Source organism: Anabrus simplex, chromosome X (genome assembly GCF_040414725.1).
Source record: "Anabrus simplex isolate iqAnaSimp1 chromosome X, ASM4041472v1, whole genome shotgun sequence".
NCBI classification, from domain to species: domain Eukaryota; kingdom Metazoa; phylum Arthropoda; class Insecta; order Orthoptera; family Tettigoniidae; genus Anabrus; species Anabrus simplex.
Window position 1 is genome coordinate 169881821 of NC_090279.1, and position 24279 is coordinate 169906099.

Consider the following 24279-nt stretch of genomic DNA (forward strand, 5'->3'; position numbering starts at 1 on the left):
TTTTAAAGTTATCGCCTTTTATATACGACGACACCTTGTTATAGGGTAATACCGATCGTGGTGAGGACATATGTGAAGAAAGTGGGACTTAGAGGAAGGTATAGATATAACCCTGTCCACTTTCAGAATGCAGTAAAAGCTTTCAGTCGGCGTAAAATGAGTATCCAGAAAGCATCCGAACAGTTTGCTATACAATACTCAACACTCAATGATAAATTAAAGAATAAATATTCACACAAGTTGGATGCACCAACAGCGTTAACCAAGGAGGAAAAACTCTTGTCGAAGGCCTGCTACTATGTGCCAGGTGGGGTTTCCCACTGAGAAATATCAATATGTGTAATAAATGAACCACACTGGGAAGGTTCACTGATAACTGCCCCAGGTTAGAATGGATTCATGGTTTTCTTAGAAGGAGTCACAGACTCGTGGTGATAATCGGGGAGAAACACCAAACGAGCCAGAGCAGCTGTTACGAGAGATATTATCATAGACTATTTCCGTAAAAGAAAAGAAAATTCCTGTCGTGTCTTCATGAATCAGGACCTTACAATGCATACCAAGATCATGGTTTACCATGTTTTTCTCATATCAACACAGCTTTATGGTTGGGAAACTTGGATCCTCTACCATCAGGATATCAAAAAGCTAGAGCACTTCCATCCGCAAAAACATAGATAATATATAAGTAATAATAATAACAACGTAAACGTTTCCACCTTTTCAATACTAAAATATATTCACAAAATTATAAATTACACAGTACTAGTTTCCACCCATCTAGGGGTCATCATCAGCCGTATTGAAGTAAAGATCACTTTTGGCGAAATCCTAAGAAAATGTTATTTTAAAGAATAACAAGTGAATGTGGTAGATGAAATGAGATGTTATTATGGTAATAGTTAATAATACAAGGAATATACATACTAAGAGGTTTTTAACAAAGAATAAAGTATAAATGGGGTGTTGTAAAAATTATAATCATGGAAATCAGTAAGTTCTTGTATTGAAATGACATATATAAAATTATATATGGCTTAGGAAGAGGGCTTAAGGTGGGGCTGAAGGATGCGGGAGAAAGTGTAATTGTCTCGGAAAAGTACCTTTGATTAAATTTAGGATTGAGTTTAGGTTGGCTGCATTATTGTTTCTGAGGAAAGTGATAAATAGATCGAAGAGTATGTTGGGTTTCTCTGAGATTTCATTGAGATTGTGACTGGTGTTAAAGTATTGGTCTAGGTGTATGTAGTAATTTTCCATTATGTTGAGTAAAGGGCCCTTGTTTGCTAATACGAGGATGTCCATGTCTTGTTCAATATTGGTGAAATTATGGTTATAATCTTGCATGTGTTGGCCGATGGCTGAAAACCTGTTGTATTTTATTGCGTTAGTGTGCTCGTGGTATCTGATAATGAAGTTTCTTCCGGTTTGCCCGATGTAGGTTTTTTTACAGGTGGTACATTTGATCCTATAAACTCCTGATTTTAAAAACTGCTGGTCTTGTTGATGTACTTTTCCGAGACAATTACACTTTCTCCCGCATCCTTCAGCCCCACCTTAAGCCCTCTTCCTAAGCCATATATAATTATATATATATGCCATTTCAATACAAGAACTTACTGATTTCCATGATTATAATTTTTACAACACCCCATTTATACTTTATTCTTTGTTAAAAACCTCTTAGTATGTATATTCTTTGTATTATTAACTATTACCATAATAACATCTCATTTCATCTACCACATTCACTTGTTATTCTTTAAAATAACATTTGCTTAGGATTTCGCCAAAAGTGATCTTTACTTCAATACGGCTGATGATGACCCCTAGATGGGTCGAAACTAGTACCGTGTAATTTATAATTTTGTGAATATATTTTAGTATTGAAAAGGTGGAAACATTTACGTTGTTGTTGTTATTATTATTACTTATATATTATTCTCAGTTCAATACGGACCAAAAACATGAAATTCATAACCATTAATTAAAACATAGGTCTCTCTTCAACATCAAATGGGAGGACCGTGTCACCAATCTTGCAATTCTTGAAAAAGCGCATGTTATAGACATTGAGGCTACCATCATTGGCCACCTTCTCAGATGGATAGGGCACGTTCATCACATGAGTGAAACCAGGATTCCTCTTCAACTCCTGTATGGTGAACTCTGCTCTGGCACAAGACTTTATGAAGCCATTTTGATGTTCCAAGGATCAGCTGAAGCATACTATGAAAAGAGCTGGAATTAACACTCAATCCTGGGATACGCTTGCTGAGAATCGTACACTTTGGTGCCACACTGCTTCTACATCAGTTACGTTGTTTGACGACGACGTAGAGGACAAATGACAAGCACGGAAGCACCGTCAAGCTCAGCCCCGCCCTCGCCCCGCCATTCTATGTGATCTATGTGGATGTTTGTTTCATGACAATATTGGGATACTAAGTCATATGAAACACATTCACAATTATAAACTGTTGAAGAATATGTTCACTCGGATGTGAATTGCAGCTGTCGCCGATTTCCATAACCTTCAAACCACCCTGGAAGGAGTTCCTGCCTCAAATATTATAAATTATCACTAAACAAATTTTGGTGATGAACTGGAGCATGTGAAGGTGGATGTGAAATGTGGCGTCAAACATCCAGAGAGAATTTTAGCTTTGCAAAAATTAGTATCGACCATCGACGGGACAGTGTTACCACCATTTACTGTTTACAAAAGCAAGCACCTATGATACGTGGACAGAAGGAGGGATCAACAGTGCTGGTTACAGCCAAAACATGAGCTGCTGTTTTGATTTCACAATGTTTGAGGCGTGGTTTAAGAAATTATATTGCCGTATGTAAAGGTATTACAGGGGCCCAACGTCCTTTATTTTCGATAACTTGTCGAGTCATCTCTCAATGTCATAAAGCTCTGTGAAAAGTACACTAGTGTTGAAAAGTTAAGCATAATCACTAAACGAGGCCATACTGCCTGATAGGAATGTCAGATTGCTGAACAAACTGAAGTTTTCTCACACACCATATGTTACACAACGTGTCCAAAAACCAGTGTCAGAAAGGTTCTGATAGCTAAGGTACAATTTTGACAACTAACAAAGCATGGCAATGTCTTCTACAAAAAAATATGCTGTTAATAGGGTGTATGGTTGCCCCTAACGGCCACACATGCTTCGTAGCAATGTGGTATGCTCTGACAGGATGCAATTTACCTCCCCAATGCATCCCAGGCATGTTCTATAATATTCAGATCCGCAGACCTCGCTGGCCAGTCCATGCGATGGATGTCTTCCCCCGCCAGAAATTCATCCACCAGAGCAGCACGATGCGGTCGGGCATTATCGTCCATTAAGAGGAAGTCGGGACCAACTGCACCTCTAAAGAGTTGAACTTGTGGTCTCAGTACCTCATCCCTGTATCTCCGAGCGTTAAGTGTTCCTCGGATCACCTATGAAGACGTGCAGGTCCGTATGGCCATTCAAAACAATGCCGCTCCACACCATAATGCCACCACCACTACCATATTGGTCCCGTTCGACGATGTTCCTGTGGTTGTATCGGCTTGTCTTTAAGTTTCAAGATTCCTGTCCTTTTCCTTATCTCTTTATTTCTAATTCTATCCTTTCTGGTCTTGCCCTCGATACCTCTTAGGAACTTCATCTCCACTGCCTGTATTCTACTCTCCTCTTGTTTTGTTATAGTCCACGATCCAGCCGTATAGGTTCATAATAGGTTGAATATAATACTTTCTACAATTTCTTTGGGACATCTTGGTTCCACAATATACCCCTTGCACTCTGGTAGAAGCTGTTTGCTTGTTGTATTCTTTTCCCGATTTCCTCGGTAATCTATCCATCTTCTGTGATCACACTTCCCAAGTACTTGAAACTTTTAACCACTTCCAGAATTTTTCCATTCAGTTTTATCTTTCCTCTTCCTTCCTTCCTTCCTTCCTTCCTTCCTTCCTTCCTTCCTTCCCCTTGTCATCACTATTGTTTTACTTTTCACTGTGCTTACTTTCATCCCAAATTCTTCTATCTCTTGATTCCATACATCTACTTGTTTTTGCACTTTCGTTTCATCCTCAACCCTTATCATCTGCAAACAACATGGCTTTTGTTGCCTGTCTTCGCAATCTCTGTTTAATGCTCTTATGAATTTCATCCATGACTTTGATGAATAGTATGGGGGATAGTACACTTCTCTGTCGGAGACCAGTTTCAACTTTAAACTATTTTGTTTTTCCTATACTAGTCTTCACACTACTAACACAATTTTTATACGTAGCTTTTATCATTTGCACTTCCACTATTAACTTATTTCCTTAATGTGTCCCATACCAACTTTCTGGGCACACTGTCATAAGCTTTCTCAATGTCAATAAACGTCATCAGTATGTCTTTTCCAAACTCCCATCTTTTCTCCATCATATGTCTTAATGTAAAGATCAGGTCAAACGTTGATCTGTCTCTCCTAAAACCATATTGTTCTTCTATTTCTCCTTTTAGCTTTCTCCTCAGTTTTCCTTCCAATACTCTCTCAAATATCTTAGCTACGTGAGCAATAAGGGTGATCCCTCTGTAGTTATTACATTCCTTTTTATCACCTTTTTTAAATATGAGGATAATTAAACCCTTTCCCAACTCTTCTGGGATCCCTTTCTTCCTCCAGATTATTCTAAATAATCTGTACAGCCTCTGTAACACTATTGGTCCTGCTGCTTTTATCATTTCCGTAGTTACCTCATAAACTCGTGCTGCTTTACCGCTCTTCATCTTTTGTATGGCTTCCTCTATTTCTAACATTGATATCTCCTTTTCTTGTTCTTCTTCTTTCCCCATTGTTTCTTCTTGCTCCTTCTCATTTACCAGTTCACTCTATTTAATATTTAGCAATTCTGAGAAATATTCTTCTCATCCTTTTAGTATTTCATCTCTTTGCGTCAATATCTGTCCTGTTTCAGTTTTTACAAATTTTGTAGCTTCCCTATTTTGTAAACTAATCTTCATCCATACAAAACCTTTTTACTTCCCTTTATATCTTCCTGTAAAGTTTCTGTGAAACTTTCCCAAATGTTTCGTTTCTTTTCTTGTACTATTTTCTTATATACCTTTTTGGCTTCTTTATATTTCTGCCAATTCTCTGTACTATTGCTACCTATCCACTTCTTCCAAGCCATTTGTTTCTCTTTAACTGTTTCCTTTACCCTGCTGTTCCACCAAGGAGTCACCTCTTCCTTTTTCCTCGCTGATAGTCTTCCACATGTGTTTACTGCACACTTTACAAATCCATTTCTGAAACATGTCCATTCCTCTTCGATGCTGTTCACATCATCTTAGGGAATTTCTTTCTTCAGATCCTATTGAAACTCCTCTTGAACAGATTATCATCCTTCTCCTTTCCCCTTAGAACCCAGATTAAAATGTTACTTTTAAGAGGCACTAATCACAAATTTTCTACACAAAAACATAGTAACTTTCTACTTTACATCAATACATTTTATATCGTTTGCAGAATGGTTTCAAGAGGATCTGAAGAAAGAAATTTCCAAAGATGATGTGAACAGTGGGGAAGCTCGCTCTCATGAAAGCACATTACATATACGACGGTCAAATACTGATAACCAAGCAAAATAAATGACTGATCGGCATTACTCTGTGGGGTACCACTGATATTTTTTCTTTTTTGTAATATTATAGACTACGTCAAATAAATGCTAAAGAATCATAAATAAATCTTGTATATTTAATTTTGTAAGTACTACTGATAAATTGTTGTATGTCTCAAGAAGGTATTTAAAAAGATCAGTATTAACCCATTTTATGGAGCATTTAAAGTTTAGATTATTCATATAGCATAGTCAATGGACTGTCATGTCTCTAGAAACAGGTTTCTTGGTTCACCCAGAAGGATCTCAAGGGACAGGCTTGAGTGACATAATTCAGTGTTTACCTGCTGAGTTAAGTCATAGGTAAAAAAATAACTGTTACAACATGTATTAATTTAACTTGTAATTGGTGGGCAGATCTCAAATAAAGATGATAAACAAGAAAAATCCTCAGCAATATTTTAGGAGCAAAATGTGAAAATGGAATTTTGATGAAAAAGAAATCACATGAAATCTATCAAGTTATAGAAAAAATCAGATACAATCGGGAATTTTATGGCCACTTATATAGAATAGATAATAAGAGGCTCACAAAGAAAATTTTAAACTTAGCCTTATCAGTGAAAAATCACGATAATTAGCTAAAAGAAATCAGTGAAGACCTAAATGAATTTGGCATTAATGAAGATAAAATGAAATTCAGAACCTTAATTCACAAACACAAATTTTCTGTAAAGCCCATGCAAATAAATACATAATGGACTTAACAACGTAACAAGGAACACAGCGAGAGGATGAAGAAATATTGAGAAGAGAAGAAGAACCAGAAAAAGTGCTAATAAGTTCAAACATGTTCCTTAGTTGGATATAACGAATCAGGAAAAGAGTTCGCTGAAGATAATGGCAACTTAACTAAATCTTGTGAATTCTCTATAGTATTCACAAATATGCTACGGGTGAAAGGAAGAAAGATAATATTCAGTGTACAAACGAAACATAATTTTGGAGACCAAAATCTCAGCAACATCATCATCAATGATGCAACAATTGGCCGGTACGGCAGCTTATTATGCCCTCTCCGTTATGAATATATTATTCCTGCTATTCCAGTTTATTAAAATTCATTCTCTCTCATGTACTGTAGGCATTTTAACATTTTTTTTTTTTTTTTTTTTTTTGTTCTATAGAACTAAATGAGGCCACAGCACTAGTTGCAAATAGGATTGTGGCGACGTTTAGTAAATTCACAGAGGCTTGCAGACTGAATGCTGAAAGGCATAACAGTCTATAATGATAATGTGATGTGATATTCATGTTGTTGTCCCTACACTTCTTTACAGCTATAAAACTTAGACCCTCTATTGTTGGGACATCAAAAAGCTTGATCATTTTCATGAGCAAAGACTTAAATTGATCTTGAACATCAAGCAGGTGGACTACATCACCAACCTCACAGTTCTTGTAGAAGAGCATGACAATAGTATTGAAGCCTCAAGCATTGGCTGTCAGTTTAGATGGATAAGGCTTATCCACCTTATGAGTGTTACCAGTTTCCCTCACCTAATACTTTTCAGCGCTTGTTCTCTGGAGCCCCATGACAAATCCAGGTAAAACATTCAATGAAGATGACTGGTATAAACTTGATAACCTTGAAAGTAATAGCTGAAAGCCATCCACTTAGTTGCAACATTATCTCGTACTCCTTCATCCATTTTGTACAATTAATGTGAATGCACATTTCATCCTAAAATCAGTTATGTCCTAAAAAAAGACATGTCCACAAGTGAAAAAGGATGATGTGGGCAGATATTTGGTAATAATGAGTTACAGCCAATGATGATCATTATGCATATTTCTCTTTTAACAGGCAAATTGTTTTGGAAAAATTGGGCCGATTGCAGAAACGGTGCTTAGATGATGTCTATGGTTAAACAATGCCTAAGCATGGCTGCTGCATTGCGGAGACATTATTTATAACTTAGTCGCTGTCTAAAACCGATGTTCAACCGATCATGTTTAAACACTGCCGAGAGCACTGTTTAACCTCAAATGAGAGGAGTGAATCGCAATCAGAGGTTATGTACCATGAAACATGTAATTTGTATTATCATGTTAGAGACGATTCCAGGAAGAAAAGTTAGTCCGACGGCCTCTCTGTGGGTCACCCACTGCTAAATTGCAGCAATTCATTTGACATGTACAGGGAGATAGATCTTAAAATAAGGTTTTACTTTTCAAGAGACTTGTTTCTTGAGACTGACAAAGGGACAGTCCGGTAACTGTCAACTTGAATACAGTTTTCGGCAACCGATATATTTTATTATATACATGGAATTATAGGTCACTTCAACTCCATACGTATCAGAATTATATGTCCCGATCGTCAGAGGGCTGTCACATACATCAACCGGGAGGGATTAACTTATATTTACTGCCAAGTAAACACACACAATAGTGAAAACTAAAAAGTAGGTTGTATGTGGTTTTTATGTATATAATCGTATAAGTTTATGGCAACTATCACATAGGAAAAGGCAAGTGACGATGATGGTGCTGGCTATTGTTTAAAGAGGAGGACTGGGGAAGAAGAGCCGTGGCCATAATAATAGCCCTAGTATTTGCCTGGTGTAAAAATAGAGAAACTACGGAAAACAATCTTCAGGGCTGCCGATGATACGTTTCAAACGCTACGATCTCCAGAATGCAAGCTACATCTATATGGACCATACAACACACTCGGTTACACATTACTATTGCTTCATCTTCCCTTTGTCGAAGCTATCATAATTATGAGTAGATTACACTCACTGTAACAACGCTATAATCAAAGCTACACTTCCCCGTACGGTAGCGTGTCGCTTTAGTGTCGATTAATATTATGAGATTAAATTTCCACCGAAAGCGATACTTTTATCTCTGGGCAAGTCATGCTCATGCTTAGCCATATTTGAGTAATGTGTAGGAATAGGAAGACAAACAGCTGACTGGCATTTGGCGTGCGCACCGATGAATTTTATTGGTTGCGACAAGCAAAGATTTGCATGAAAGGTACTTCTATCTCCATTTTCAAACCAATATTGAAACTTTAAACAGTGTCTAGTTAAAAACCGGCTGAACACTGTTTATGCAATGGAAGATCGTGATTGATTTAGACGTCATTTAGGTAGACATTACCTAAGGCTTAAAACTAGTCATTGTTTCTGCAGTCGGCCCATTGTAGTTTACCGATTTAGAAGCCTTCTTAAATAGTATTTTATTACTCAAACATATATACGAGGGCTGTAAATAAAGTAGTGGCAGCGTAGTCTAGGCACTCGCAGGAGATCAGGCATGGGAGCGGTCATGTGGCGCTGTTGTTGATGGGTAGTGTGCATGTGACGGGCATCCAGTTCGGAGTGTTGTTGTTGTCTGACGTTGAAGTGAAGAATGTCAATTTCACCGCTCTAAAACATGTTTTCAAAAGGTGATCGGCGTTCCATGGATTAAAATCAAGGTTGCCTGTGGCAAAAATGCACCAGAATGTTATCGAGGATTACGTGATGTCTGTGGCATGAAGGCATTCCCGTATAGGACTGTTGCACGATGGGTCAAAGTGTTTTGTGCAGGTCGGAATGAGACTGCGGATTTGCACTGCGCAGGTCGGCTGTCCATTCCTCAAGGTCAGATTGACGTCGTGAGTGGTCTTGTTTCCATAGAGCATCGTTAAACTCTCCGGGAATTATCCGTAGAGGTTGGTCTCGGTCATCAAACGGTGTGGCACATACTGATGAAATGTTTTAACATGAGGATAATTGCGTCCCATTGGGTTCCACATCTACTCGCCAATGTACAGAAATGGCACTGGTATGCACTGCGATGAAATGTCTTAACACATTCCCGCCTGTATCCAAGTTATTGCCTATAGTGCATGTCCATGCTCTGGACCGTATCAGAGTTAGCCCGGATAGATTCACAATTAAGTATTTATTTATTTTCCACCTAGTCGATACAATGATTGCTTAAGGCAATTTAATGGTTGAAAGTGGTACATGTTTCGTATATTATCAGCATCTTCAGATTGTCAATCTTATGTTAATTTTAAGGACACTTCCTCTGAAGCATTACTTTGTCAATTTATGTATTTTTCATCTGAACCATGTTATGTGGCTGAAGATGTTGATAATATATGTAACATGTACCACTTTTAACCATTAAATTGCCTTAAGCAATCATTGTATCGACTAGGTGGAAAATAAATAAATACTTAATTGTGAATCTATTGAAGTGCGATACGGACCATGAAGCTGATTTTATGTTAGCCCGGAAAAGCGCAACCCTGAATTGTAGACGTTCCTACTCAGCTGTGGTTTATTTTTGTCAAAAATATGTGTGGACAGAGATGAGGGTAATACCCTTATGGAAGCTTCTAACTGAATCTACTCACCAGAAACCACATGGCCTTGGAGATTTTGCCTTCCAGTGTATTTTTTAATTCCGTTTCTGAACGAAGGCTAGTTCTGGCCAAGCTAGCTGCGTACAGTAGTTAGTTTGTGATTGCACCTGCGTGTGTATAGTCATGTTCTGAAGTGTAACCAAGGCACTTAGGGACAATATAAGTGTTGACACCGGGCGAGTTGGCCGTGCGCGTAGAGGCGCGCGGCTGTGAGCTTGCATCCGGGAGATAGTAGGTTTGAATCCCACTATCGGCAGCCCTGAAGATGGTTTTCCGTGGTTTCGCATTTTCACACCAGGCAAATGCTGGGGCTGTACCATAATTAAGGCCACGGCCGCTTCCTTCCAACTCCTAGGCCTTTCCTATCCCATCGTCGCCATAAGACCTATCTGTGTCGGTGCGACGTAAAGCCCCTAGCAAAAAAAAAGTGTTGGCGAAATTGCTGACGTCCTATTCAATGAAGACTCAGGCGATGAACTAATTCCTGAACTAAGTGAAAGAGACAATGATGACATTGAAGAAGATTCTTCTGGACATGTGACAGGAAGCACAGTACCTGAAGGTGTAACATTAACTACCACACCTTCCAGAGATACTAGAGGACTTCTTTAAGGCATGTGCAAAATTTTGTTTCAATATCTTGTTTAGTTTAGAACTTAGTATGAAAATAATTCATTGTTGTTTCCTGTGCCATTAATAGCTGGGCCAGCCATTTAAATAGCCTGCTCAGATGATGGGCATGAATATGTTAACATGAGGAAAATTGTTCCCCGTTGAGTTCCACATCTACTCACCATCGTACAGAAATGGCACTGATATGCACTGGCTGGCATCCACCTGGACAGATACAGCAGTGAAGGAGACTCATTTCTGTAACGTATTGTCGCCATTGATGAGACATGGAAACGAGCCTATGAGTTTGAATTAAAATGTCAGTTGAGTGAATGGCGTCTCCCAGGTTCGCTACGTTTGCAAAAATTTCGACAGGAACCCTGTTGGGTGAAGCTTATGCTGATTGTGGGTACGACTACGAGGGTATTATTCTTATGCATGCTGTGCCTGAGGAACAAACCATCAACAGTGACTACTATTGCCATTTTCTGGAGTGACATCTGCGTCCGGCTATGTGGCACGTTTATGTTGTTCCGTATTGAAGTGAGTTCAATGCACATTACTCCCTGAAGATTTTAGTGCTTTCTTTATACTGCGCACTTTATTTATCTGTGCATTGTTTTACACCTATTTGTGATCGGCTGATGATGACCAAAAATACTGGTCGAAACCGGTACCAATTTTAATTAAATAGGAATGTAAACTTACATTTCTTATTTTAATAGTATTGAAAGGTTGAACCATTTTATACTTTCTTTTAACTTATTATTGCGAGACAATCACCCTATTGTGTTGCATGACAACACACGTCGACATGTCGCAAACAATGTCAAGCTCTTATTGCAACAGTTCCATTGCTAAATGGTTAGCGTGCTGGCGTTTGGTCACAGGGGTCTCGGGTTTGATTCCCGACAGGGGTTGGGAATTTTAACCACCAATGGTTAATTTCGCTGGCACAGGGGCTGGGTGTATGTGTTGTCTTCATCATCATTTCATCCTCATCATGACGTGCAGTTCGCCTACGGGCGTCAAATGAAAAGACGTGCACCTGGCGAGCTGAACTTGTCCTCGGACACTCGTGGCACCAAAAGCCATATGCCATTATTCATTGCAACAGTGGCACTGGTAGGTCTTTGAACACCCTGCATACTCACCAGACACAAGTCCTTGGGACTTTGACCTGTTTCCGAAGTGGAAGGGCAATAGGGCACTCTGTCGCTGTCATCAACAGAGAATGCCTTGCCAACGGTTCCCAATGCCTTCCTGATATTTAATATAGAATATTTAAGATAAACTTAAATATTATAAACAATAGGGAACATGCATGATCCGGGGTTTTAATTAAAAATATGCTAATCTGATTCAAAATTGCGTGCAGAATTCAAAAATGTGATCAGAATGTACAAATAATAACTCCAAACATGATAAAAATCTACGAAAATGTCACGTCATGCAAGTACGCGATCTCATTGGCCTGACGTCATCGTACAGGTTGACTGAAATAGCAGACGAAATAACACATAGTGTGCTGTGAGAAGCAGGATACACTTCGCGTATTTCTACTTTACGTTAGTGTCTAGTATGGTTAAATTCAACGTCTATACATTGGATAATAATCTGAGTGGTATATTTTAGACTTAAAATGACTCCTGCGCAGACAGGGAGGCAGAAAACTTATAAATGGTGTAGAGTTCCGATGTGCAATAAATAGCACATCGCATACCATACCAAACAAATTGTTTATAAACATTCCAAAGACGCTAAAACTAGGGAGAAATGGATTTTGGCGAGCTGGAGAAATGCTGGTGATATATCGGAAAAGTCTACAGTTTATTTTTTGAAGATTTTAACGTAAGATGAATTTGTTTGAATTTTCAAATCACTTTTCCATATCAGCTGTTCTAGTGAAACTTTAAATTTTAATGTATGATGCTTTATTTAAATGCTTCAATTACATCTTGGAATATGAAAGTAATAAACAGTGCATTAAATAATGCTGATTATTAAAGTATTCTCCAAACCTATCCTATGTTTTGGGTGATCCATGTCAAGATAATAAATCAAAGGGGTTATGAACCATTTTGACAGCTCTAAATCTACCAATATATCTTGGCATGGGACAGTTATGTATGTCTTTATTGAAGAGCTTAATTGGTAAAGAAATTTAGGCTGTATCTAAATACTCTATAATGTAACAAAGAATAGGCGTGTACATCATGAAAGGAAACAACGTGAATTTAACAAATGTATAACTCTACACAAAACCAATGCTTGTCTGTTGGGGTCTTATAAGTTAACAATGCTCAATTATAATAATTATCATAATATTAATGAAATAAATAACATAATTGCACACAGGTGAAAATAGTGATGTAGGTGTTTAAAATATTATCCAACTTAGCCTAAGTTTTAGGTTATACAAGCCAAGTCAATAAACCGAAGGGTAAAAATACCGTGCGAGTTGGCCGTGCGGTTAGGAGCGCGCATCTGTGAGCTCGCATCCGGGAGATAGTGGGTTTTGAACCCCACTGCCGGCAGCCGTGAAGATGGTTTTCCGTGGTTTTCCATTTTCACACCAGGCAAATGCTAAGGCTGTACCTAAGGCCACGGCCGCTTTGTTCCCATTCCTATGCCTTTCCTGTCCCATCGTCGCCATAAGACCTATATGTGACGGTGTGACGTAAAGCAAAAAAAAAAAAAAAAAAAAAAAAGTAAAAGTCACAGCACCCAAAGACATTCCTGTATTGAGCGACTAAAATGTCACCAGGACACTTTTCTTTCCTGATATGCTCAGCTTGTTAAAAGCCAAATGTAATTAATGTTACTGGCTTCACGCCCCGCTAACTACTTCTACGGTTTTCGGAGACGCCGATGTGCAGGAATTTAGTCCTGCAGGAGTTATTTTACGTGCCAGTAAATCTACCGACACGAGGCTGATGTATTTGAGCACCTTCAACTACCACCAGACTGAACCAGGATCAAACCTGCCAAGTTGGGGTCAGAAGGCCAGCACCTCAACAGTCTGAACCACTCAGCCCGACTTGTGAAAACTAGATGATGTCATATTTATCTTTATCATGTTTAACTTTTTCCCTCCACAAAGATATTTAATTCTCTTTCATGGGTCCCGGAAGTGGGTAGGCCAGTTGTCCCAACCATAAATATATATTTTTTTGGGAATGATAGATTATAGCCCTATAGTACTATGATCTTTCTTTCTTTCCTTCTTTCTTTCTTTTTTAATCAGTTTATCCTTCAGGGTTGGTTTTCTCCCGGACTCAGCGAGGGATTTCACCTCTACCACTTCAAGGGCAGTGTCCTGGAACGTGAGACTTTGAGTATGGTGATGAAACTGGTGAGGAGGGCCATTACCTCGCCCAGGCGGCCTTACCTGTTATGCTCAACAGGGGCCTTGTTGGAGGATGGGAGGATCGGAAGGGATAGACAAGGAAGAGGGAAGGAAACGGCCGTGGCCTTAGGTGCCTGGAGGAGAAGTAGGAAAATACGAAAAGCCACTTCGAGGATGGCTGAGGTGGGATTCGAAACCCTTCTACTCAGTTGACCTCCCGAGGCTGAGTAGACCCCGTTCCAGCCCTCGTACTATTTGTTTTCAACTTTCATGGCAGAGCCGGGAATCGAAACCGGGCCTCCGGGAGTGGCACACATTAACCACTACACCACAGAAGCGGACTAGTACTATAATGCTACCTATATGTTTATGTTAGTGCTGAAATCCGATTTCTTAATTTACTAATGCTGAAAGCCCGAAAATGTAATGTTATTCTTTAATAGGGGAATCAGTCTAGAAGGAAATGTTGAAAGTGATGTGATATCTATCCAGGTTCGTTGTTATCCTAATACTATGGGTTACAGTACATTGCACACATATAAAAGATGCCACTTGCAAACTTGATATAGATGTTGATCCCCATAGGGAATCTGAAATATTTGTTCCGAATGAGTAAATTTATAATACCAATATAAATGCTCCGTTATTGGACATTGCTAGGTATCAACTGATGGGCCCAGCCTAGTACACGGGGGCGAAACGCTGGCAACCAGGAATGAGTAGCTGGAAAATTTATAATGTCCAATAACGGAGTATTTATATTAGTATTATAAATTTACTCATTCGGAACAAATATTTCAGATTCCCTATGGTGATCAACATCTATATCATCTGATGGCCAAGCAGGCATCAATTTTTGATAATGAGACAAAGTCTCTCATAGTGCATTGGCACTGCTGGTGGCTACAATTAGCCTACGCAGTGGCCTCCACGGTGTGCACTAGCCAGCGTCTTGGTAGGTGTGCTAGGTATCAACTGATGGGCCCAGCCTAGCACACGGGGGCGAAACGCTGGCAACCAGGAATGAGCTAGCTGGAAAATTTATAATGTCCAATAACGGAGCATTTATATTGGTATTACTTACAAACTTGCTTGTTATCCGCGAATTTCTACGGCCACAAAAGTCACTATTTTTCAAGAATGATGACATTTACACATGATAGATTGCCTGATTTTGCTGTTTTGAACCTTTCTTCTGTCATTTTGAAGTTATTCGCGATCATGAATAATAAACAATCGGCTTTTAGCAACGGCTAATGCACAACGGCTGGTAGAGCTCCATGCGGTACTGGATCGTGACGTCACAGCGCGCCGCTTACGTCAGAGGCAGTTTCACTCGCCTTGCGGAAAGGCACTATTAAATATTTTTTTAATGGTAGAAAACAAGGCAACATACCACAATGTAATACGTTCACGTACTATTTCATTGGTGTACTTTTCAAAAAAAAAAATTTTTGAAAATGATGCATGTTCCCAATTGGTCCGCCTATTCAATACAATTTATAATTTATTATGTTAGTACATGTTTCGTCCCCTAAGGGACATCATCAGTTATAATACATTAACATTTGGCGGGTGACTACACTAAAGGAATGTAATGTAATTGTACTTGTTAGTTCATTAAAAAAAAATTGTGTTCTGTCAATATTGCCACCACTTTAGTTACGGCCGTCGTATTATATTCATAGCAAAACAATAACAGCAGCTCTTTCAAAAAAAACATGTATTTTAATTGCATAATGTTTAGAATATTCCTGAATTCTTTGCGTAGGTTTTCCTGCAACTCGAACCAGATGAAGCAGAAGGTGAAGAAACAGATGAAACCATTGAGAATATTTCTAAGAAGATGGTTCGAAATAGAGCATTAAGCCGCTCTCTTTCCTTGCAGTCAAAAAGTACCTCATATCAGAGCCTTCAGAATGAAGGCAACACCTTACCTACACCTGGCAGCCTACCAGATGGTACTGTACCTCTTCCAATGCCTCCGGTATCAGCTCATGCTGACGGTGTGGCGGTATCACCTCCGACAGAGAATCCTGTGATAGGCTTGGCACTAGAGCCATTAGTGCTGAACCCCAATACCCCACAGATCTTGATGGCATTGGTAAAGATAAGAGTGCTAAGAGTATTGAGAGATCTGCCTAAACAGCTCATGTACATCAGCATGCCCTTCTTGGTCTCTCTTTGCGTCTTCCACTACTCCAGCAGCCTCGATAAAGTTGCCGATACTCTCCCATCGCTGGAACTTAGCGTTGGTGAGTACTTTACAAACAGTTTACAAAATTACCGTATTTACTCGCATCATTTTACACCTAGCATAATTTTCCTGCCATGATCACGTAAAGGTTTTCTGTCATCATTGTTCTTTCTATTTCGTTTTTGCAGAATTTATGGTCATGAAAACATTAAGGCTTCAGCTAAACGGGCATTTTTAAATGTAACATTCATCCGTTCATTAACACAATAAATATGCACGTAGTGGTGTGTGCAATATGCCATGGCTAGACGTTACACAAGTTATCACGTAATATTGAAATACAAACCCATCCTCAAAGGCACAACACAGACAAATGGATCTTTTAGCGGCTTCACCTATGTTTATTAATGTATTATTCAAGCGATCAGGTCAATTGCCATTTATTCAATGTATCCACCACTTTCTCTGCTATTTCTCTTCATGATTTCTGATAACCAGTAGCAAAAATTTTTTAAAAAATGTTATGCCCAATTCCATGAAAATGTTCATGATAGGCTGTCACCTCTGAATCTGACAAGGCAAATAATGACGCACTTGTGTTCTTTAACCACCCATAGTTTTGGACCCATTGAAATGGCTTGTTTTCACAGTCTTCTTCTTCTCCTTCCTGATTGCCCTGTAGAACGTATTCAGCACAAGCTACCAGGCTTTGAATTTGGTAGCTTGGGTCACCTTCGTCAATGTCTAGCCAGTGTTCAGTTTTCATGCTCACTGCAATTATCACCAGCATGCTTCAAAGTTTCACAAAAGTTTCATAATATTTAAAATCTTATAACGATTAATTTCCATTAAGTAAGTAATTTTTACATAATTTTTAATATTTGTATTTATTTTTCAAATTAAGTCATGTATTACTAAAGTCTATTAAATCAGGACCTATTGAATCCAGTATTTATCGTAATGATTTCTGGAGAAAATGCATATTAGTATGGGCCTGTTTTCATGCTTGGTGCAAGATTTAATGCTTGCTGATGACAACGCCCTAGGTGTGGCTTAGTTTTGGAAAAACACCATCTAGATGAACAGTAAATTTGGTCAGTTTCCTTTGTCTGTTAATTTTGTAAATAGTTAAAGTATTATTTTATTTTTAACTGTATGATAAGTATGCTTCTGACACGCAGAAATGATTTTATAAACAAGTTTTATGTGATGCAAGTGATCAGTTCTGAACTTTCATACTATAAAATACATGATGAAAGAATTGTTTATATTACTTCTGCACTATCTTTTAGTAACTTCACCCCAAATTATGGAGAATAGCCAGAGATAGAAGTCTTAGTTAATTATTTGGATTGTAAATGCTGAGAAATTGTTGTATAATTTGTGTTTCTTGATTTGGAAAAGCTAATTTCTTCTATTTGTTCTCCATAGCAACATACTACAACAAGTCACGCATTGCTGTGCATAATGGGACAACAAACTCGCTGGACGAGTTTCTAGATTCCCTCAACGTGGACAATCCTCAGCCAGTTACGATGTTCAACGGAAATTTCTCGCTCCTGTTGGATGTCAGTCCTCACCTGGTGGCATTCAACATTAATGTATATAATAAACCTCAGATGAATGTCACCACTGTGTATAACGACTCCATGTTCCATTCACTGCCTATCGCCATGAATATGATTAATAACGCCTTCTACAGGTAAGAACTCTCTCTAAATTATGAGATTACTTTTACAACTTCTGGAGTGTTTTTCTTTTCTTTTCTTTTCTTTTCTTTTCTTTTCTTTTTTTTCTTTTCTTTTCTTTTCTTTCTTGTGAATTTTGTTCAGTTTTCCTTTCTCTCTGCTGCATTTTAAGGGTTTGTTTCCTAGAGGCAGGATTATCACGTCGCGCCAGATGTAATGCGCTCAGTAAACATAATGCGCCGAGCGCAATGTAAAACATTCAAGTACAGTGTTTTCGTAGAGAGCGCATTAGGTTGTCAAGTCGGGTTGCGATCTGTGTAGTGTTATGTTCTCCAGTGTCATGGATCATTTTCAGCTAAAGAAAGGGAAAGTACTAGCGATATTGCTGTTACTTGATGAGAAAATGGAGGGTGAAGAGGAAGAGTCTGTACTTCATGATTGGTCAAAGGGAAGGAGATTGGAAGATGGGATGTACAAGAAAAGAGCCGACGAAGAAGCACTTGAATTGCTGATTGCAAAGCATTTGATGGACAAAGAGGAAAAAATTAAAGCTTATTTCAGAATCTCTTGTGAGAAATTCACCTCCATTTTGCACCTCATCAAAGAAGACCTTTCAGTGCGAACTTCCAATCTAATCAAGTCACCAATATCACCTGCTGAGAAACGGGCCTTACACTGAAGTTACTGGCAAATGGGCATAAACCAACTATCAACTGAGCAGAGCAAGAAGAGTATGTGAGAACGCCTTCGGAAGCATGTGCACAGATTTCCAAATATTTTGCACGCCTATCATTTTGAAACCTGAAACTGTAGATTAATTAGTTACCGTGTGCTATTCTTTACATAATGTGCTCTAAGGGGTGAATACTTACCAGCTCACTGTGCCATGAAGGTGTCGCAGAATTCCCATGAAGGGGATTTCCGAACAAAGAATATGATCCCTCTTGCATGGACAGGTGGTTTTGCAAAATCAGAAGAATTCCAGGTAAGAAGCAGATTTACAGATTATTTCAACAGTGCACATTCTGTTCGCTTTGGTGACTCGGAAGATCTTTGAGCACACTATCCCATAGACTAAAACAAAAACGGTCATTCAGCAATAAATACACTGTTTACTTATATCCATTCTTTTGTTTTACTGTGCACGAAATAACAAACAATAATGAATTATTTAATGTAATATACTGTCAATAAAATATTTCTTCTCCTGTAGGTGCTTATATGTTTCGTTGATCATTTTGCTGAAATCTGCCCAAATCATTTCTTTCTTTACGATATTTTCATACTCCGGGTTCTTCAGCTCCCACAGAATTGGATGGCCACTAACTATTTCAATTAATTGTTCATCCTCCGCAGCACTGAAACAACATTGTGGTCAATGTGTGTATGTATACCAACTATGAATTGGCTGGTTATATCACGTGATGAACTCTGAATTCAAATAGTATGCTGGATGAGACGCAATATGCCATTCAGAACCAGTCAGCCTAACACGTCGAGCATTTGTCGCTGGTGTAGGAAAACATCAACGTTACTTTTACAAAGAGGAGAGGAGGGTGTGTTGCGCTGGGCACATTGCGTATGACGCGTTGCAACAAGCCTGTCTCTAGGAAAACAGTCCTTTAGTATTTCGTGACTAGGTATTGAGAATATCTTCTTCTAACAGCTTATTCCATTTCATACAGGATTCCTTGATAATTATTGCATATCTTCTTGTCCCCCTTCTTAAAGATAGATTAATATTATTCCTTTACTCCAGTTATTTAGTACTAATTTTTCTGTATAGCCATTGTAGACCAACAGGTCCCATTGCTTTTATCATTTCCACACATAATTAATCCATTCCCACTGCTTTTCCCACTTGTATTTGTTTGACAGCAGTTTCCACCTCTTCCATTGTGATTTCACTCTTGGATTCAGTGCTGAAAGTCTTGTAAGCTTCACAACTTTCTCTGTATCTAGTAAGGAAAAACCACACATTATGTACCAAATGTATGCTCTAAGAAGGCTGTTACTGATTGCAGTGATTCTTCTTCTTCTTCTCTTCTTTTATGACCGCATAGGATCACTTTATTCCATCCATCATTCAGGTCTCTTTGAAGGGATTGTTTGGGCTTTGCGGTCCTCCCAGTACTTCCTCAGACGCTCCGATGTTTGTGCCCTTTCCTGGGTTGAAAATTGTCCGGTCCCAAGTCCGGAATGAGAAAGGAGGAGGGTTTGCTGGTCTGGCACCCAGCTGTAAAACTGCCAACACAGAGTGTTGGGTGGTGGGAAATAGCCTGACTCCTTAAGGAGGCCAACGGCTTCAGGCGAATGAGCTCCTTTAGGTGGGGTGATGGTACCCATTATGCAGTGTCTGTTCTCCAGGTTAGGCATCTGTACTCCAGAGGAGCGGCTTCATTATTACTTCACTGGATCACATCCAGAGTTGTAATTTGGGAGCTAGTCCCACACAGGTGACACCTTGAGAGTCAACCATGGAAGGTCTTTTAAGAATGCAGTGATTATTGTATAACACTGTTACTTTTCTGTATTTCAGATTAGTGATGGAAGACAACGACATAGAGAGTATACGAGTCCGATCACATCCTCTGCAAGCAACATCTGAAAGCAAAGCATTCAGCTTCATTTCTCTCTTCTATGGTTTGGGCTTTGGTTCCATGTTTGTGATACTCTCTTGTACAATAGTTGTGGATCTCGTTTATGACAGAGAGGTAAGCTCATACAGTATGAATTCCCACAATAACTCAACCAAGGACATTGCCTTAAACAACTATATTTCCTTAACCAAGAGCCCAGCATTTGACACACTTGAGTAGATATACTTCTCCACTGGAATGCACAGGCACCCGACACTCAAGCACTCCTCTCTTTATCACACACCTTGCTATCCTCCTGTTTTGGCATTAATTTCCATCATATAACATCCTTAATCAACAATCTGTCATTAAAATTAAAATCTCATTCACCTGGGTCATTCTAATTTTTCTTTAAAAACAAGGAAATGCTCTCCTTGAGAGCTGTCCAGATCCATGGCTAAATGGTTAACATTCTGGCCTTTGGTACAAGGGGCCCTGGATTCGATCCACAGCCGGGTTGGAGATTTGGGGATGCATATTGTTCCTGAAACATGTATGAGAGAATAAATAATTTTCAATCATTAAAAGTGTGTTGACAAGGTGGACCCAACATAAACTATTTTAAATAGTTCCTTTAATAGATTTAGACAAGTCAATACAGGATCAAATAAAATATGCCTATTATGGTTAAGTTTATTAATGGTTATGAATTTCATGTTTTTGGTCCGTATTGAATAATATATAAGTAATAATAATAATAACAACGTAAACATTTCCACCTTTTCAATACTAAAATATATTCACAAAATTATAAATTACACGGTACTAGTTTCGACCCATCTAGGGGTCATCATCAGCCGTATTGGAGCAAAGATCACTTTTGGCGAAATCCTAAGAAAATATTACCATAATAACATCTCATTTCACTTGTTATTCTTTAAAATAACATTTTCTTAGGATTTCGCCAAAAGTGATCTTTGCTCCAATACGGCTGATGATGACCCCTAGATGGGTCGAAACTAGTACCGTGTAATTTATAATTTTGTGAATATATTTTAGTATTGAAAAGGTGGAAACATTTACGTTGTTATTATTATTACTTATGGTTAAGTTTATCGACAGTTCAACTCTACGTGGTGCTTCTCAAGCTGTCTCTTTATTCACATGTACATGCACACATGCCATTGCGATGTTCACCATACTGTTTAGACACCTTGTATTTTCATGTTTTTCCATAGCCCGTCTTCCTGTTGCTCGTTTTACTCACTGTGACCTGTCATTGTATTTATTCTGAATGTTCTTATTTCTTAGCCTCCTTTGACATACAGTATTATCTGGACATTTTCTTGTTCTCTCTTTCCATAACATATAAAGAAATATTTCTTGATTGCATTGAGACTCCTGGATAATCTTGAAATTTAGATACTAGAAATTAATATTCTCTCATACTATTAGAAGAAAACCAAAAAGGAATTTTAACATTTTTAAATTATATTAAGTATTTTTATTCTGTGTCAGTTTAATAAAAATAATTCACATGTTCAGGTATTGACTTATACAAATTTTTCCTTTTTGAACAGATCAAGGCCAAGAACCAGCTGCGAGTGAATGGACTCTCCTTCTCCCTGTATTTTGTGTCGTATTTCATTGTGCTCGGTGTGCTAATGTTCCTGAGTTTCCTCGGGTTCCTGCTCGCCATCTTCATCATGGATGTCAATACTCTGAACAGCGTTCCCACTGTCATTACCTTGACGTTTCTCTTTTTCTTCTACATCATGGACTCGATACTATTCACTGCCTGCTGTACGTACATCTTTGACAAAATGGAAACTGCTCAAGCCTTCGTAACGAACATACTGTCGGCTGCAGGCATCATATCATATGGACTAGTGATACTCATCCTGTATGTCCATGAAAGTAAGTGCTCTCATTACAAATCTAGTTGTTTTAATATGTTGAAACATCCCACAACACTCTTTAACTCCTTCGTTGTCTGCCCAAGTACGTAGTCTGGCTTCCTATTACCGCTGCACGGTGTCAGCCCGAATATATACTCGGGCTTGTGCAGCTTTGTCTTGATTGTAGCTGAAAATGAATGTAAATGCTATCTGTTGCACACTGTTGGAATCGCAAAGATATTTGCTTTGCAATAGTGCTGCTCTAAGTGTTCATCCTCCTTGTGGACATGACATGGGCTGTTGTCGTTTCAAGAAAACAAGGTGTAACTTTTCATAGAGAACTTTGTTCCGCATTTTCAGAAGAAAATCTTGACTGTTCCCGAGGAAGTCTTCTACAATGATGAGGGTTTGAATTTAAAATTGTTTTACCACTGGAGCTGTAGCGGTACGCTTGTTTGTCACCAGGTGGTTCGCTGTAAGCTGCAAGTGGGACCTAACGACAACATTAAGTTCCAATTAAGATGTTCATCACACCATGTGTGCGTGAAGAGTAACAGGGAGGACATCGGATGAATCAGGGACGTATGTGGTAGGAGGAGGACGTGAAACGACTAGAGGCAGTGGAAATGTGGCTTTGGAGGAAGATAAGAACTAGCTGGATTGAGAAGAAAACTAATGAAGCAGTGCTTAGAGAAATAAATACCCAGAGACATTTAATAACAACAATTAAAAGGAGAAAAGCATCAGTTTTTGGTCACATTCTCTGGCATAATGACTTCATAAAGAACTTGTTCGAAGGCAAGGTGATGGGAAAGAAAGGCAGAGGGGAAACCACGGAAGAAGATGGAATTGAAGAGGTAGTTGAGATGTTGGGATGCCAAGGTTGTGGAGAGATGAAAAGGATCGCAGAAAGAAGAGATCAATGGTTCCAGCAACAAGGCAAAGCCTTTAGATGATGATGATGATGATGATGATGATGATGATGATGATGATGACGACGACGAAAATAAAATGCAACGAAAGACACTAGGATAGAATAGAACAGAGCTGAAGAATGAAAAGAAAGTATGTCGAGAGAACCTGAGGATGATGTGAGATGGAGGTGGGCATAACCGATGTACACATCTTACGAAAGTATAACATAAACACATAGCTTGGAGTGAACCCACTAGTGATGACGAACATACGAATTTGGAAAAAACTGAAACGAAATAACAATATAGAAAGGACAGGGAAGAGAACTACCAACGTAAATCGTAAATGGCTGGCAACCACGTATTACTTAAATGATAGGCAGTGTCCCTGTTGAAATAGCTGCCGGACATCTCTCCTAAAGTCTAAAGGATTTCAACACTTCACAAGCTGTTACACTTACACCTAAGAATCCTGTTGAACTCCTCTTCAGACTTACATGGATGATAACTTTATAAGCTTCACTACCTAGGCAACATACAGCATATTTAAGAGAAGAAGAAATCATTTGCTATTTAAATGAGACTTGATCAAGCAACCTCTACTAGCTATCTTGCCATCTAACCAGCACTTCACTTCAAAATTGTTAATAATAGACTCTCGTTCATTAAGAAAAATTTTATTCTATAGAAGAAGATTTTAGCAATCCACAAATTATTTTAGGCTGAAAATATTGCTCTCCTGTATATACTGAAAACATCTGTGTAAATGTTGTGATTTCCTTTTGACTTCAATTATCAACATTATGAATGTTAATATATTTTTTAAAATTTTATCTCCATTTGATGTGAACATAAATAAGAAATCCCATTAGAACTTTAAAACATGTTCAACCAATTCATTCCAAATGTGACCACAGTGTTCCTATACATCAATGTGTATTATTGTAAACAATTAATTTTTAAGAATAGTTTTAATATAACATCCACTTCAGA

The 24279-nt window shown here is 38.5% G+C and overlaps 1 protein-coding gene across 1 annotated transcript in view; it reads left to right on the top strand.

The window, feature by feature from the left end:
- LOC136886033 (cholesterol transporter ABCA5) overlaps nucleotides 1-24279 on the top strand; it is a 256631-nt gene that overhangs the window by 170046 nt on the left and 62306 nt on the right. Inside the window, exons 19-22 of the mRNA XM_067158745.2 lie at nucleotides 15782-16265; nucleotides 17639-17909; nucleotides 20435-20609; nucleotides 22055-22391. Coding sequence (XP_067014846.1) covers nucleotides 15782-16265; nucleotides 17639-17909; nucleotides 20435-20609; nucleotides 22055-22391 — 1267 coding nt within the window. The remainder of the gene's footprint in view (nucleotides 1-15781; nucleotides 16266-17638; nucleotides 17910-20434; nucleotides 20610-22054; nucleotides 22392-24279) is intronic.